Raw genomic sequence first — 19,110 nt, forward strand, 5'->3', positions numbered from 1 at the left:
GTCTATTAATAATTGCATTTTCCAGCACAGCAGAGATCCTTGTCACAGGCTGGTTTTCACACAGCTCCCGCCACTTGCATTAATTTGTCCTCCATGTATTGCCTTAAACATGCCATACAAAGCAAGACAAAACACACACAACGGGTATTAAGCCATTAAGCAGGACAGGTGTGTGTGTGTACGTGTGTACGTGTGTGTGCATGCATTACATATTGAGCTCTCTCACAGAGGTCTTGCAGCAATAAGGTGTGCCACAGTTATGGCATTGTTTTGCTTCAACAATTCCTCTCTGAGAGAAAACTACATTGAACAATTCAACAATAAGCCCAAGGAGGTGTGGTATATGGCCAATATACCACGGCTAAGGGCTGTTCTTAAGCACGACACATCGCAGAGTGCCTGGATACAGCCCTTAGCTGTGGTATATTGGCCATATACCACAACCCCCGAGGTGCCTTATTGCTATTCTACTGGTTACCAATGTAATTAGAGCAGTAAAAATAAATGTTTTATCAGACCAGTGGTATACCACGGCTGTCAGCCAATCAGCATTCAGGGCTTGAACCACGCAGTTTATAAGACACAATACAGCGCTGCCAAGACTAGACAGGATAGACATTCAGGATAGACACTAGACATTCTTCACTTTCTGTGTAGTCAGGGTTTCTGTAATGGGTAAATTCACAGTCAGTTTTGTCGAACTGCACATCCAGGTTAATATTATTGCAATTCGCTCTCAACCAAAGAAAGTCTTAAACACGGCCCTGAAGTCAATACATAGTCCTACCAATTACAGCTTCACAGCTACAGAGACTGGGGTGAAAACTCTGCATGATGTTTTCATACCGTACCATCAGTGGGCTATACTGTGACTGGCCGTTGTTCTTTGCATTAGGATAATGCATTTCTTCCGGCTGAAGTGTGACCAGGCCTAGGGGACGACGGCAGCAGAGCATATTGATAACCATCTGGTCCTCCCTCAGCACCATCTCACACTGACTACACCAGGCTGCCTGCCCAGAGGGCCATTCAAATGCAGAGCAGCTGGGCTAGAGTACACCGCCACCTCAACCTCAACACTGCATCACACATCACATACCCAGCATCACACATACCTCAGCATCACACATACTCAGCATCACACACACATAGAATCAAAGATAGAGGAATTAGAGATATGAAGCATTGGACATACAGAAAGTCAGTGATAGAAAGGAGTCTGTGGTGTTGTACCACTATCGGAAACACAGAAATTCAGAGATCTTGTAAGATTCAAAGAAATCAATCATGTCTGTCTGTCTAGTCTACGAGACTCTTGATATCTTTAGCATCTCAGACTGCCTCTGCTACTCTATCATAGCTTTGCTTTTGCTTTCGCACAGGTACATGTTCGTTTTCTTTCTTGTCAACGTACTTCTTCAGTGTCATTCATAAAAAAAGGTCATACATTGCTGCTGCTCGAATGGACTTCTTCTCTTCTCTCACTTCCTTGGCTTCTCTCTCAAGAATCTCAAGCGGGGCTAGGCTCCTTGTTTTACATTTGTATACACAGGGCATTAAGATGTCTGCTCTGTAACAATAAAAAATTCAAAATGTATAATATGCATGACACATTGCAAAAATATGATGCATATTACGCATAAAACTGACTAAATGTAATCATCTTTGTATGGGGTATGATGGCAATTAGCTACTTTCTCTATGGCAATTGGCTCAACTTACCAGAGGGCAAACATTTTGACTATATTAGCCCACACAACTACCAGGATACACTTACATTCTAGGTTAAGAACCTCATATTGCAGCTTATAGAGACCACAACTGATGTATAAAACACTCTTAAAGCTATCTAATTTGATTTAGATACAAGTATCTTGAAACCTACAACACATTAAATTAATTTGACTTGGTGAAAATCCTTTTCTGGGACCTAACTTGCTTACCGCTTTTTCCATGTGGTTTCTTCCTTCACAGACTCCATTCTAAATGTTGTGTGTGGTTTCTTCCTTCACAGACCCCATTATAAATGTTGTGTATGGTTTCTTCCTTCACAGACTCCATTCTAAATGTTGTGTATGGTTTCTTCATTCACAGACTCCATTATAAATGTTGTGTATGGTTTCTTCCTTCACAGACTCCATTATAAATGTTGTGTATGGTTTCTTCCTTCACAGACTCCATTCTAAATGTTGTGTATGGTTTCTTCCTTCACAGACTCCATTATAAATGTTGTGTATGGTTTCTTCATTCACAGACTCCATTATAAATGTTGTGTATGGTTTCTTCCTTCACAGACTCCATTATAAATGTTGTGTGTGGTTTCTTCCTTCACAGACCCCATTCTAAATGTTGTGTGTGGTTTCTTCCTTCACAGACCCCATTATAAATGTTGTGTATGGTTTCTTCCTTCACAGACTCCATTATAAATGTTGTGTATGGTTTCTTCCTTCACAGACTCCATTATAAATGTTGTGTATGGTTTCTTCCTTCACAGACTCCATTCTAAATGTTGTGTATGGTTTCTTCCTTCACAGACTCCATTATAAATGTTGTGTATGGTTTCTTCCTTCACAGACTCCATTCTAAATGTTGTGTATGGTTTCTTCCTTCACAGACTCCATTATAAATGTTGTGTATGGTTTCTTCCTTCACAGACTCCATTATAAATGTTGTGTATGGTTTCTCCCTTCACAGACTCCATTATAAATGTTGTGTATGGTTTCCTAGAAACAAGGGATGGCTCAACTAATCCTTTGGCTCAACTTACCCCTCTCTCCCATATATATATATATATACTGTACAGTGCATTCATAAAGTGTTTTTAAAAATATATACAGTACCAGTCAAAAGTTTAGACACACCTACCCATTCAAGGGTTTTTCTTTATTTATACTATTTTCAACATTGTAGAATAAGTGAAGACATCAAAACTATAAAATAACACATACAGAATCATGTAATAATCAAAAAAGTGTTAAACAAATATAAATATATTTAATATTTATATTTAATATTTTAGATTCTTCAAAGGAGCCACACTTTGCCTTGATGACAGCTTTGCACACTCTTGGCATTCTCTCAACCAGCTTCACCTGGAATGTTTTCCCAACAGTCTTGAAGGAGTTCCCAAATATGCTGAGCACTTGTTGGTTGCTTTTCGTGCAACTCATCCCAAACCATCTCAATTGGGTTGAGGTTGGGTGATTGTGAAGGCCAGGTCATCTGATGCAGTACTCCATCACTCTTCTGCTTGGTCAAACAGCCCTTACATAGCCTGGAGGTGTGTTGGGTCATTGTCCTGTTGAAAAACAAATGATAGTCCCACTAAGCGCAAACCAGAATCACTGCAGAATGCCGTGGTAGCCATGCTAGTTAAGTGTGCCTTGAATTCTAAATAAATAATTGACAGTGTAACCAGCAAAGCACCCCACACCATCACATCTCCTCCTCCATGCTTCACGGTGAGAACCACACATGCAGAGATCATCCGTTCACCTACTCCGCGTCTCACTAAGACACGGTGGTTAGAACCAAAAATCTCAAATTTGGACTAATCAGACCAAAGGACAGATTTCCAGGGATCTAATGTCCATTGCTTGTGTTTCTTGGCCCAAGCAAGTCTCTTCTTATTATTGGTGTCCTTTAGTGGTTTCTTTGCAGAAATTTGACCATTAAGGCCTGATTCATGCAATCTCCTCTGAACAGTTGATGTTGAGATGTGTCTGTTACTTAAACTCTGTGAAGCATTTATTAGGGCTGCAATTTCCGAGGCTGGTAACTCTAATGAACTTATCCTCTACAGCAGCGGTAACTCTGGGTCTTCCTTTCCTGTGGCGGTCCTCATGAGAGACAGTTTCATCATAGCGCTTGATGGTTTTTGCGACTGCACTTGAATAAACTTTAAAAGTTCTTGACATTGTCCAGATTGACGGACCTTCATGTCTTAAAATAATGATGGACTGTCGCTTCTCTTTGCTTATTTGAGCTGTTCTTCTCATAATATGGACTTGGTCTTTTACCAAATAGGGCTATTTTCTGTATACCAACCCTACCTTGTCACAACACAACTTAAACAAATTAAGAAGGAACGAAATTCCACAAATTAACGTTTAACAAGTCACAAATGTTAATTGAAAAGCATTCCCGGCGATTACTTCGTGAAGCTGGTTGAGAGAATGCCAATAGTTTGCAAAGCTGTCATCAAGGCAAAGGTTGGCTACTTTGAAGAATAATAAATATCAAATATATTTTATTTGTTTAATACTTTTTTGGCTACTACATGATTCCATGTGTTACTTCATCATTTTGATGTCTTCACTATTATTCTACAATGTATAACATTGCAAAAATAAAGAAAAACCCTGGAATGGGTAGGTGTGTCCAAACTTTTGGCTGGTACTGTATATATAAAAAATATAACATGAATATATCTTGATTAGATAAGTATTCAACCCCATGAGTCAGTGTCTAATCACCTTTGGCAGTGATTACATCTGTCAAAGTCTTTCTGTGTAAGTCTCTAAGAACACTTTCCCATTATTCTTTACAGAATTCTTCAAAATCTGTCAAATTGGTTGTTGATCATTGCTAGACAACCATTGTAAGGTCTTGCCATATATTTTCAAGCAGATTTAAGTCAAAACTTTAACTCAGCCTTGGTAAGCAACTCCAGTGTAGATTTGGCCTTGTGTTTTATGTTATTGTCCTGCTGAAGACTGAACCAGGTTTTCCTCTAGGAGTTTGCCGGTGCTTATCGCCATTCCATTTATTTTTTATCCTGAAAAACTCCACAGTCCTTAATAATTACAAGCATACCTATAACAAGATGCAGCCACCACTATGTTTAAACACATTTTTTATTCTGTACAGGCTTCCTTCTTTTCACTCCGTCAATTAGGTTAGCATTGTGGAGTAACTACAATGTTTTTTGATCCAACCTCAGTTTTCTCCTACAACAGACATTAAACTCTGTAACTGTTTTAAAGTCACCACTGGCCACATCTCACCATGATCAAAGGGATATTCAAGTCCGTGCAACTTATTATGTGACTTGTTAAGCAAATGTTTACTCCTGAACAGTTTGCCACTGTGGCCTATTTATTGCCTTAACTCCCCTATCATACCTCATTTGCACACACTGTATATAGACTTTTCTCTTGAATTATTGACTGTATGTTTGTTTATTCCATGTGTAACTCTGTGTTGTTGTTTGTGTTGCACTGCTTTGCTTTATCTTGGCCAGGTCGTAGTTGTAAATGAGAACTTGTTCTCATCTAGCCTACCTGGATAAATAAAGGTGAAATAAAAAAATAACAGGGTTTGAATACTTATCGACTCAAGATATTTCAGCTTTTCAATTTTTGTTATTCCACTTTGACATTATTGGGTATTGTGTGTAGACCACTGACATAAAGCTCATTTTAATCCATTTTAAATTCAGGCAGTAAGACAACAAAATGTGGAAAGAGTCAAGAGGTGTGAATACCTTTTGAAGGCACTTCAAGTAATATCCCTGTAAATCTGCTACTCCACAATAATCATCTGACTACTGTTGTTGTTGTTGGTGATTAAAACATGAGTATACCTGTTCAACCAAAGCAGCAGGACTTGTGTAGCATAAGCTACCTGTCAGAACATAATGCTTCAAGTCGTAGAATGGATAGAGGAATTACGTTTTAAAACGCTTACAGTGTCCACAGTAACATATAATCAATGGCACAGCCCGGGTGGTGTTCCACAACATGACAGCCCCTTTCAAAGCATGTAAGATCCTGGAAAAACAACTTTCAATAAAACATTCAAAAGCATTTCCATGTACACTCACAAAGTCCATTTCTATAGCATCAGTAGGCAATAGGACACCTGTTATCAGAGCAGAATACCTGCAGCTCAAAGGGAGCTGAATAAGGAGCATGAAAAATACATTCATACAAACATGTGATTACTGAGGCCCTCATCGGGAAGCACTGGCAGCCCTCAGGCCAGGCAGCAATTTAGTGTCTGAATCAGAATACATCAGCCAGGAACAATCAGAGGCTGGAAAAGCCATCTGCAATCTATGGAGGGTGAATATTTATGAGAGTGAAGTGTGTCAGACAGCTACAGATTGTGGACCTTAATATGAGTTAGTTTGATACAGCTGGAAAATAAGCCTGCAGCAACAGGAAATGTGAATTGTGTAGATTATAAATAATGGGCATTTTTATACGGTTTGATGCCTTTTTATTAAGGGAAATCCTGTCTGAAATTTCAAAGTGGAAATTACAAACTTCAGAAGTCTTTTTAAACCCCAAATACACTACAAGGTATGTCCTACATTGTAGAAAAGTTCTCCTGCAATATGGTGATCAAATTAAGATCCCACATCTGTAGATGCCGTACTCTAGGAGCTAAAGATGTCTCCATTTGCTTCAATCTTCATTTGATTGTGTCGTGTCTGACATGTAGAGCCAATGTCCAACATCTCTGTAAGGCGTGTGACCACATTAAACCATATTAAACCTGCTAATGTTCTGACTACTCATTCAGGTGGATAGGAGAAGTGGAGGCTTGAGGGCTAAGTGGTCATTCTAGGAACTGTATTTCAGCACTGAACAAGGCACAGGATCATGTCAACTCTTCATTATCATTATAATCATGCTGGGAGAACTTCAATCAGTGAAAAATGTTTTCTTGAACCATGTCATCATCCATCCCCTACTGACTCCATTTCTTTTATCAAATAATTTGTTTCTCTCTCCCCACTCTTACATAGTCATTAGCAAAAATGACAAAAATAACAGAATGGAATTGGATCTGTCAACACTTTGCTTTAGTTTTTCCATCATCAGCACATTGGGACAGGTTTTTGAATGGGCTTGCCTGTGCCGAGTGGCTCCAGAGAGAGCAGACAAGCCCAACCCTGGAGGAACAGCTACTTCCTCTGAGTCCCACACTACATCATTACCCATGGTGCAGCTCATCCTCTCCTCTTCTCTCCTCTCCAATCAAATGACAGGCATTGAGACTCAAGTGCCTTAGGGATTGTATAATTACTCTTGACACATAAAATACTTTTCTCTCCCAAACCCAAACAGATGGAGAGCTTATTAAAACTTCAGTGGGCTGCAGAGTGCAAACAGTCTGCCGGGTTGTTATTGTTGTTATTGGTTATTGTGGCCATTGTGGGTCCCGTCAGTTGACTGTGTCTAAACCCACAGAGTTCTAAACCCACAGAGTTCTAAACCCACAGAGAGAGGGTTTAGAACATGTTCCATTACCTGCCATTGGATGTGGCTCTTCCTGTCATATTTATATGGTTCAGACATTGAGATTTAGCTGTTCTAGACATTGAGATTTAGCTGTTCTAGACATTGAGATTTAGCTGTTCTAGACATTGGGAGAGAGGTGTCAGGAACCACTGTGAGATTCATTACTGTACCAACTGTACCTGCATCAGAAACAGGCAAATGATATCGCTCCATGTCTTCAATGGATACCTACATTGGGTGCTTACTTATAAAGTCTGCACCTTCTTGTAAATTATAAAATTGTCCTATACCATGTCATATGGGCTGTCAGAGAAACACATACCTTTCTATAAACTATCATGTTGGGAGAGTCCTCAGGATCTGTTGTCCCCACACCCTGTTGTCCCAGGTCTCTGGATGCCTCCGCCATGCCTGCTGTGTCCTAGGCTCAGGAGGCTGCATGGGCATAGAGAGACAGGAAGCAGAGGGGAGTAAGAGGAGAGGACCAACATCACTGTCAAAAACTATTCATCATACTGTATATATTCATTTATTCAGGTTGCCCAAATAGACCATTTTTGATAGTTCCTCACAGCAATGCTTTCACTTGGTTCAGATATATTTGAAGAGTTTCATTCCAAAACACTGTATATCCATTTTCAGAAATGTTGGTAAATTAGCTTTTGTTTAACAGAGAAACAAGTAGTACTGCTAGGTTTTACACAGTCAAATGTAACAAATAACAACATTTTTATAAAGAAATATTAAAATCATACATTATATATATTTGTTTTTATATAATTCAAAACAGTCATATGAGATCTGTATTTAAAACATTTGACATTTTTTTAATTTAGCAGATGCTCTTATCTGGAGCAACATACAGTAAATGCATTCATCTTAAGCTGGCTCGGTGAGACAACCAAATATCACAGTCAAATATACAGGATATGAACATTCCATTTTAGCTAGAAAACACATTATAATTGAAATAAATGTCTATGAATAAAAACATCTGAGAACAGTAATATTTTACACACACATGAAGGTGCCAATAAGCCATCAATAATGATGAAGAAAGAAAATGTGAAGAAAAAACAATTATAATAATTTGCTCTTCTCTCAGGTGACAACAGCTCTCAAAATACAGCCTGATAACAAAGCCTTGGCAGTAATGCAGCACAGTGAAGTGAAAATGAACTAGCTAACTAAGCCAAGAAAAATGTCAAGCCTGTAAGTCAAAGTGTCAGAATTCCCTTGCAACAATAATATATAATCCGGCATTGCACAGCCTTCCACTGATTAGCTGTAGATACTCAATGGTGTCCAGGACATTAATGAGTCGGAAACTGTGAATAGGAATGATAATAGGTAGATAGTGTGTTGTGCATATCAGCGCTGACTTTGCTGATAACTTCTTTATTGAGGAAAAATGTTCTTATTACGACTGTGATATGTAGTTGTCTCACCTAGCGGTCTTAAGATGAATCGTCGTTCTGGATAAGAACGTCTGTTAAATGACTAAAATGTAACTGTAAAATGTAGGCGATGTGCAATAAGCATATCGCTGAATACACAAGGCTACTATAGTTAAAACCTTGACCATTTGCATGGCTAAGACACCATGAGCCACACAGTGTGCTTCACCTTAGATCAGACTTGCCAGTCCTGTGTACTCTCATGATGTAAGGATTAAAATTCTACCGTAAGCGATTATACATGACCTCCATTCAATATCCATCCCACTACAGCTCCCTCTCTCCCTCCCTCTCTACGGGATGATTCATTCTGTTTAACTAATGATTTTCATAACTTCAAAAGGCTACAATCGTATCCACCTCCAGTTGAGTTGTAGTGTGCATCAGATTGGTATAAGCATTTGTAATCATCCATCAGGCAGCGAAAAAGAGAGGATTACATCATTTGACACATTCATAATTTTGGAGTAGCCCTACATAGAACAGACAGAGGATAAAGCTTCCAGGAACAGTTTTAAATATATAAAAAGCCTTATCATATGCCTGACTGGGCTTTTCATTTGAATAACTATTTGTGTTCCACTACTGGAAAGTCTCATAGGTTATTGTGGTTTATCTGAAGGGAGGATACACTGTGTGTAAGAAAACACTACATTCTGAAACAGCAGGGTGCATGCTTTACAAAATGACATGAAATGAAATGTTCATACAGGGCATGAATCAGTAAAACAACATTTTGTCTGAGAGCAGCCACTGGTGAGTGAGTTTCAGTACAATTACATAATTGTGTCTTGAAGTGTGGCCACTTGCTGCATTGTAATCCACAACAAACAGACTATAATGGTGAGAGAATCGGAAAGAGATTGAATACCTTCAATAGGTGACTAGCTGCACAGCACTAGACACGCACGTTTGTGTTGAGTATCTCATAGCAATGATTTCAACTGTTGAGCACACAAAGATCATTATGCCATGGAGCAGGAGGCAGTAATCATGCACATGATGGTACTATCAAGCCCCTTCTGATCCAGTGTTGTTATTGCCACCATGATGATGGATAGAGGAGCTGTCTGCAGCCCACATTGATTAGCAGCACGTCTAAGTAACCAGGAGTTCATAAACTAAGTTAACATCATATCATTTGATCAATTTCTCCTACTATTTGACAGTCTGTATGAATTATATGACACCTACAAGCATGCAAATCTAACCTCACAGAACACCAGTCCCTTAGATGTCTGTGTTAGAGTTAACCGGATGGAACACAGGCACTGACATACAGACACTGACATCTCCATGCTCACAGACAGAGACAGCCCCAGAACCACAACAAGCAGATCAGCACACCGCTGGACAATATATCAAATAACTCCTGCATTCCCTCAAAAACAAACCGATTAACAAACCATTGACACTCACCATCTAATCCTATAGCCTCAACAGGAGACTCTGAGCTGTGGGGAAGAGTTGATGTACAACAGGCACAAAACAGACATGCAGTTGATCATGCACAGCCAATCCCCCTCACCCACACCAGCCTGCCAATACAATGCTCCTGACATCTCCCAACTAATGAAGCATTCATTCATTACCTTAGCAACAAAATAATGCCTTGTCCACTGCTCCCTGTTTTGCTGTCCTTATCAACAAGCAGCAGACAGGTTCATGATATAATTGGCAGGGGGGGGAGAAAAAAAGAAAAAAAGAGGGGATGAAAGCAGTGGAGCCGCGAGAGGGAGAGAGAGAGAGAGAGAGAGGGAGAGAGAGGGAGAGAGCGAGAGCAGCTGGTTGGTCACTGCAGTATTCCTCTATTCCTCCTCTTCTCCAGTCCTCTGCCTGCCATGGGAGGGAGCACGGAGTGGAGCGGAGCAGTCAGTCAGAGGGATCCTCGCCTCCAAAGTGTGCTCCTCTCTTCCTGTGTGTGTGTGTCTGTGTGTGTGAGGGAGGGAGAGGGAGAGAGAATTAGAGAGGCAGATCGAGTTTGGAAAGGGGGAGGGACGGAGGAAGAGAAGATGAAGTGAAAAAGAGAGGGAGGAGAGAAAGACAGAAAAGAGAAAGCCCGAGTGAGAGAATGGTTGAGAGAGAAGAGATGAGATGGAGTGAGAGAGCTTTGGATGCTGGGGAGCAGAGAGAGCGGTACACACTGCAGCAGCGCCCACTGATGCTGAAAATAAGAATCATTCCATTAAGAGGACACTGAAATTGTAATAAAGGCCAAGTTACACTTTGACTGTACAGAGTGAATGTGAAATAAGCTCTTAGAGGAATAGAGATGGAGAGATAATGGAGAGAATTAAATGTATAGGTTGTTAATCCACATTTTCATTAACATTTAATTGAAAGCCCATATTCTATACAAGACCACACATAAATGAATGTACAAGTCAAAGGCTACCGGTTTTTAAACGGTCTGATCTAAGACTTCAGCCACTTAATAAACTGACATGTATCCTGCACTGTAGTTATTCTCAAATTTTCATCAACATGCTATCAAAACATGTGCTTGTCCAGGATGGCAAAAGACTGCCCTCATCCCACCCCATCCCCCTCTCTCACACTCTCTTCTCCTCTCTCCAGGACCATTCAAGCTTAAATAGTGAACCAAAACAGTCAAAGCATTTTTTAAATCCTATAAATTAGATCCAGAAGTCCCCCGAGGAATATTCTCACAGAAATACATTGCATGGCCAATTTGTGAATGCATGCACACACACACAAATACTTTTCACAGAAGCAGTTAACCGGTTACATATATGAATATAAACAGTACTTGTATTGCAGCTTTTATCCTCACTCCATGTGTGTGTGTGTGTGTGTGTGTGTGTGTGTGTGTGTGTGTGTGTGTGTGTGTGTGTGTGTGTGTGTGTGTGTGTGTGTGTGTGTGTGTGTGTGTGCCCACCCCCATCTCTTTCAGCACACTGGACAGCGTGTTCTAGGCTGGGTTTGGTGGTCTACTCTAATTCTGCCTGTCGTTCCTCTCTAATTATCACGACACAAGGCGAGACCCAGATGCAGACACAGGAGGCAGGTGGTTTGAGCTCTGGTATTTATTATAATCCAAGGGATAGACAAAAGGCAGGTCGGGGACAGGCAAGCGTTCATAGCCAGGGCAGAGTCCAAAACGGTACAGGTCGGCAGGCAGGCTCAAGGTCAGGGGCAGGCTGAGGGGTCAGGCAGGAGGGCTCAGAGTCAGGACAGGCAAGGGTCAAAACCAGGAGGATGAGAAAAAGAGAGACTGGGGAAAACCAGGAGCTGAGTGAAAACTGCTGGTTGACTTGGCAAAGAAGACAAACTGGCACAGACAGGCCAGAAAACACAGGTATAAATACCCAGGGGATTTGTGGGGAAGATGGGCGACACCTGGAAGGGGGTGGAGACAAGCACAAGGACAGGTGAAACAGATCAGGGTGTGACACTAACACCTTCTCTTTGTAGCCAAGAACTCCATATGCTGACTGAAACCAAGGACACATCTGAACTCTGAAACATAAAGCATACATTCTGCTTCTATCAGATAAACCTCCGTCAAAGAGAGCATTTCTACTTTAGATACAATTCAGATCATCAGAAAGAAATCTGAATGTGTGAAAACAAGCTCACAGACACAAGCAAACCGGTCAGGTAATCAGTGCTGTTGTATGTTGGTGAAACAGTTATGTCAGACTGCAAGTGGCATGCCTATTATTAACTGTAGAAGGAAAAGCAAACCCAGAGGGCTTACATTGCACATTCTCTCCGTTGGGGCTGAGATGTAATGACAATAACCTTAATTAACCTTTGTGACCAGCTGGCAAGTGTCTTCACTGACATTATCAACCTCTCCTTGACCCAGTCTGTAATAACTACATGTTTCAAGCAGACCACCATAGTCCCTGTGCCCAAGAACCCTAAGGAAAGCTGTTTAAATTACTATCGCTCCTTAGCACTCACATCTGTAGCCTAGAAATGTTTTGAAAGGCTGGTCATGGCTCACATCAACACCATCATCCCAGACACCCTGGACCCACACCAATTCACATACCGGCCCCAACAGATCCACAGGTGATGCAATCACTATTGCACTCCACACTGCCCTTTCCCACATGGACAAGAGGAACACCTATGTGAGAATACTTGCTGTTCAATGACTACAGCTCAGCGTTCAACACCATAGTGCCCTCATCACTCAGCTAAGGACTCTGGTACTGAACACCTCCCTCTCCAATTAGATCCTGGACTTCCTGCTGGGCCGTCCCCAGGTGGTGAGGGTAGGCCTCAACACAGTCGCCATGCTGACCCATGCTCAACACGGGGGCCCCTCAGGGGTGCTTAGTCCCCTCCTGTACTTCCTGTTCACCCAGGACTGCGTGGCCATGCATGACTTAAACACCATCATGACGTTTGGTGACGACACAATGGTGATAGGCCTGATCACCAACGATGATAAGACAGCTTATAGGGAGGAGGTCAGAGACCTGGCAGTCTGGTACCAGGACAACAACATCTCCCTCAACGTCAGCAAGACAAAGGAGCTGATAGAGCACACCCCCATCCACATCAATGGGGCTGTAGTGGAACAGGTTGAAAGCTTCATGGTCCACAAACACAAACACAGTCGCGAAGAGGGCACGAGAAGGTCTCGTCAGTCTCAGGAGGCTGAAATGTTTTGGCATGGGCACTCAGATCCCCTAAAAATTGTCAAAGGCTCCAGCCACCCAAGTCATAGACTGTTCTCTCTGCTACTGCACGGCAAGCGGTACCGATACACCAAGTCTGGAACCAACAGGACCCTGAACAGCTTTTACCCCCAAGCCATAAGGTGGCTAAATAGTTACTTAAATAGTTAACCAAATAGCTACCAGGACTATCTTCATTGATCCTTTTCGCACTCACTTGATTGACTCATCACACTCAGTGCAGATACTGTTTATTGTCTGTCACTTGATTGACTCATCACACTCAGTGCAGCTACTGTTTATTGTCTGTCACTTGATTGACTCATCACACTCAGTGCAGCTGCTGTTTATTGTCTGTCACTTGATTGACTCATCACACTCAGTGCAGCTGCTGTTTATTGTCTGTCACTTGATTGACTCATCACACTCAGTGCAGCTGCTGTTTATTGTCTGTCACTTGATTGACTCATCACACTCAGTGCAGCTACTGTTTATTGTCTGTCACTTGATTGACTCATCACACTCAGTGCAGCTGCTGTTTATTGTCTGTCACTTTATTCCTAGTTATATGTACATATCTACCTTAATGACCTCGTACCCCTGCACATCGACTCGGTACTGGTAGCCTGTGTATATAGCAAAGTTATTGTTACGCGTTGTTGTATTTATTATTAATATTATATATATATATATATATATATATTTTTAAGGGGTGGATCAGCTTAATATTGTGGAAAGATTGTTGCTTGCATAAATGTAATTGTCTGCATCATTTCAAATCCCCCATATATATATTTTTGTAAATATATCCATATACATACACATATGCATACATATACACATATATACATACACGTACCTATATATACATACTTTAAAAAAATATATACCTTAATTATTCCCCGCAAACCCTACCAGCCCTCCCCCAATTGGCGTAAACTAATAAACAATAACACTTAGGCTTCTACCTTCAGTTTATATATCTTATACACATTTTACAGACAATCTATTTTACAATCGTTATATTTAGTTTGTTTTTAGTCCTTCCTCTATTTCTGATATCCATCCATTCTATTTGTAACTGTTATTTGACAACATTTCTGAACCTATATACATTTTACAGACCCTGTATGTTTTACATTGGTTATCTTGTTATTAGTCCCACCCTTCAGCTCCATTCAACCCCTCCCATCTATCTTTCAACACCATCCATTTTGGATTTCTATTTGCCATATATTTTTCCACTGTGCTGTGATTCATATTATTATTAATATATTATTATATTATTAATATATTAATATATTATTACGTGTTTTACTTTTCTATTATTTCTCTATTTTCGTTCTCTCTGCATTGTTGGGAAGTAAGAATTTCACTGTTAGTCGACACCACATTTACGAAGCATGTGACGAATAACACTTGATTTGTTGGAGTGCTTACAGTAAAACATAAACCACAGTAATATGGCAATATGATAATCCCCCACACAGTGTTGCATTATGGCCGTGACCTGTAAAACTGAAACATCTCCCACTTACAGTGCCTTCCAAAAGTATTCAGACCCCTTGACTTTTTCCAAAATTGAAATTGACCTCAGGTGCACCCTGTTTCCATTGATCATCCTTGAGATGTTTCTACAACTTGATTGGAGTCCACCTGTGGTAAATTCAATTGATTGGACATGATTTGGAAAGGAACACACCTTTCACTTCTGTCTACATTTGACAGTGCATGTCAGAGCAAAAACCAAACCATGAGGTCGAAGGAATCGTCCGTAGAACTCCGATACAGGATTGTGACGAGGCACTGATCTGAGGAAGGGTAACAAACTATTTCTGCAGCATTGAAGGTCCCCAAGAACACAGTGGCCTCCATCATTCTTAAATGGAAGAAGTTTTGAACCACCAAGACTCTTCCTAGGGCTTTGGTCGGGGAGGTGACCAAGAACCCGATGGTTCTGTGCTCCCCATCCAACCTGACAGAGCTTGACATGATCTGCAGAGAAGAATGGAAGATAGTGTGCAGGCCAGGCAGCAGGCTGTTAGCCAGCCTGCTTGTTTAGTGGAGTCTGCCACTAGCTCAGTCAGTGTAGCCAGCTCAGCTATCCCCATTGAGACCGTGTATGTGCCTCGAGGTCGGGCAAAACTAAACATGGCGTTTTCGTCTTAGAAATCTCACTGGAATAAGACCTACATTCCTGTCATTATTGAAAGAGATTGTGATATCTCACATCTCAAAATAGGGCTACTTAATGTTAATCCCTCACTTCCAAGGCAGGTATAGTCAATGAACTAATCACTGATCATAATCTTGATGTGACTGGCCTGACTGAAACATGGTTTAAGCCTGATGAATTTACTGTGTTAAATGAGGCCTCACCTCCTGGTTACACTAGTGACCATATCGCCGCGCATCCCGCAAAGGCGGAGGTGTTGCTAAGATTCACGATAGCAAATTTCAATTTACAAAAAAGAAAACGACTGCGTTTTCATCTTTTGAGCTTCTATTCATGTAATCTATGCAGCCTACTCAATCCCTTTTTATAGCTACTGTTTACAGGCCTCCTGGGCCATATACAGTTCCCCAAATTCCTATCAGACCTTATAGTCATGGAAGATAATATTCACATTTTTGGTGACTTTAATATTCACATGGAAAAGTCCACAGACCCACTCCAAAAGGCTTTCGGACCCATCATCGACTCAGTGGGTTTTGTCCAACATGTCTCCAGACCTACTCACTGCCACAGGACCTAGTTTTGTCCCATGGAATACATGTTGTGGATCTTAATGTTTTTCCTCATAATCCTGGTCTATCAGACCACCATTTTATTATGTTTGCAATCACAACAAATAATCTTCTCAGACCCCAACCAAGGGTCATCAAAAGCCGTGCTATAAATTCTCGAACAATCAAAAGATTCCTAGATGCCCAGACTCCCTCCGCTTACCCAAGGATGTCAGAGTACAAAATCAGTTAACCACCTAACTGAGGAACTTCATTTAACCTTGAGTAAATCCCTAGATGCAGTCGCACCCCTAAAAACAAAAAACATTTGTCATAAGAAACTAGCTCTCTGGTATACAGAAAATTGGAACGGAAATGGCGTTACACCAAACTGGAAGTCTATCGACTAGCTTGGAAAGACAGTAACGTGCAGTAGTGAAAGAGCCCTCACTGCTGCTCAATCATCCTATTTTTCCAACTTCATTGAGGAAAATAAGAAAAATCCAAAACAATCCAACAATTTTGATACTGTCGCAAAGTTAACTAAAAAGCAACATTCCCCATGAGAGGATGGCTTTCACTTCAGCAGTGATGAATTCATGAACTTCTTTGACAAAAAGATCACAATCATTAGAAAGCAAATTACAGACTCCTCTTTAAATCTGTGTATTCCTCCAAAGCTCAGTTGTCCTGAGTCTGCAGAACACTGCCAGGACATAGAATCAAGGGAGACACACGTTTTTTAATACTATATCTCTTGACACATTGATGATATAATCATGGCCTCTAAACCTTCAAGCTGCATACTGGAACCTATTCCAACTAAACTACTGAAAGCGCTGATTCCTGTGCTTGGCTCTCCTATGTTGAACATAATAAATGGCTCTCTATCCACAGGATGTGTACCAAACTCACTAAAAGTGGCAGTAATAAATCCTCTCCTGAAAAAGCCAAACCTTGACCCAGAAAATATAAAAAAACTAATCGGCCTATATTGAATCTTCCATTCCTCTCAAAGATGTTTTAAAAAGCTGTTGCGCAGCAACTCACTGTCGTCCTGAAGACAAACAATGTATACAAAATGCTTCAGTCTGGTTTTAGACCCCATAATAGCACTGAGACTGCACTTGTGAAGGTGGTAAATGACCTGGCGTCAGACCGAGGCTCTGCATCTGTCCTCGTGCTCCTAGACCTTAGTGTTGCTTTTGATACCATCGATCACCACATTGTTTTGGAGAGATTGGAGATTGGAAACCCATATTGGCAAACACGGACAAGTTCCTGCCTGGTTTAGATCTTATCTGTCGGAAGGATATCAGTGTGTCTCTGTAGATGGTTTGTCCTCTGACAAATCGTACATTTTGTTCCTCAAGGCTCTGTTTTAGGACCACTACTGTTTTGGTGATGTCATTCGGAAACATAATGTTAACTTTCACTGCTATGTTAACTTTCACACACAGCTGCACATTTCAATGAAACATGGTGAAGCCCTAAAATTGCTCTCCCTGGAAGCCTGTGTTTCAGACATAAGGAAGTGGAATGCGGCAAATGTTCTACTTTAAACTCTGACAAAACAGAGATGCTAGTTCTATGTCCCAATGTTCTGTTATAATCTCCACCCAACACAGCCAGAAGAGGACTGGCCACTCCTCATAGCCTGGTTCCCCTCTAGGTTTCTTCCTAGGTTCCGGCCTTTCTAGGGAGTTTTTCCTAGCCACCGTGCTTCTACACCTGTATTGCATGCTGTTTGGGGTTTTAGGCTGGGTTTCTGTACAACACTTTGTGACATCAGCTGATGTAAGAAGGGCTTTATAAATGCATTTGATTGAAATTTGATTGAATGGGAGAATCTCCCCAAATACAGGTGTGCCAAGCTTGTAGCTTCATACCCCATGTATTCGCTGCCAAATGTGCTTCAACAAAGTACTAATTAAAGGGTCTGAGTACTTATGTAAATGTGATATTACATTTGTATTTTTTTAAACTTATTTTTGCTTTGTCATTATGGGGTATTATGTGTAGATGAGGGGAAAAAACTATTCAATTAATTCTAGAATAAGGCTGTAAAGTAACAAAATGTGGAAAGTCAAGGGGTCTGAATACATTCTGAAGGCACTGTAAATTAGTCAAATGTACCATTAAGACGGGCTAGGCTCGTGCATCATTTAATTAACATGATAAAAAGATCTCCAGCGAAATCCATCTGTTTCAGCTAGATATATTTGTTTTTGTATGGGCTTCATTTCACGAAAACATCTATAGCATCCGGTTTGGCCTACAATATAATCAGTGGAAAGGGGAGACTCTCACGAACACAATGGTGTACTCCTTTTTGTTCCACGACCCCCACAAGTGTCATGGGACTCATCTGAAGGGAACCCGGTACAGGAAAAAGAATATGAATGGAAGTAGTTTTGTGCCCCCAAAACAAGGGTTAGATATGTGTCAACAATATATAAATCATTTCTGAGCGTTCTTATATCTCTTCGGTATACGACAGACACTTAAAAACCTTATTCCTTATGATTTATGTTTTGACTGTCTGTTTTGCCATGAATGCTTATTCAATGTGTTTCTATGGGCTATAGCAGTAAAGGCCAAACAGTTCTTAATTTGTGAAATATGATGTCCCCAAACTCTTCTGCTTCTCTGCTCCTCTCTGGACTCGCTGCATTAATCAACAAGATCAGTAAACTGGGACTGGTTCTGATCTGTGTACAGTACAGCGTGTTCTAAATCATGTCCTAGGACCTAGAGAGAACATCTGGGGAAGTCAACAACTCTGAACTCAGCAGGGAGAACATTTTTCGCCAGTAGATTCACAAATGAAAAAATATGGTCCCTTTAGTTTTTTTCCCCCTTGTATCTAATCTTAATTTATCCAGGTTAATCTCAATGAGAAATATGTTTCTTGCAAGAAAAACCTGGTTCAATATTAAAACTATCAATATCACAAATTACTTCCCTGTATAAAACTCCTGAGGCTGCCACTGGACTGTCAAGTCCTGGTAACACCTCGGT

At 40.7% G+C, this 19,110-nt stretch overlaps 1 protein-coding gene across 2 annotated transcripts in view; it reads right to left on the reverse strand.

Annotated features, from left to right (window-relative positions):
• Positions 1 to 10,616, reverse strand: part of LOC135525892 (regulator of G-protein signaling 6-like) — a 62,235-nt gene extending 51,619 nt beyond the window's left edge. For both annotated transcript variants that reach the window (XM_064953852.1, XM_064953851.1), the window contains exons 1-2: positions 10,300 to 10,616; positions 7,573 to 7,685 (exon numbers count right to left, since the gene is read on the reverse strand). In XM_064953852.1, coding sequence (XP_064809924.1) covers positions 7,573 to 7,659 — 87 coding nt within the window. In that variant the 5' untranslated portion in view covers positions 7,660 to 7,685; positions 10,300 to 10,616. The remainder of the gene's footprint in view (positions 1 to 7,572; positions 7,686 to 10,299) is intronic.
• Positions 10,617 to 19,110: the final 8,494 nt, after the last annotated feature.

This window comes from Oncorhynchus masou, chromosome 32 (assembly GCF_036934945.1).
Source record: "Oncorhynchus masou masou isolate Uvic2021 chromosome 32, UVic_Omas_1.1, whole genome shotgun sequence".
Taxonomy (NCBI): domain Eukaryota; kingdom Metazoa; phylum Chordata; class Actinopteri; order Salmoniformes; family Salmonidae; genus Oncorhynchus; species Oncorhynchus masou.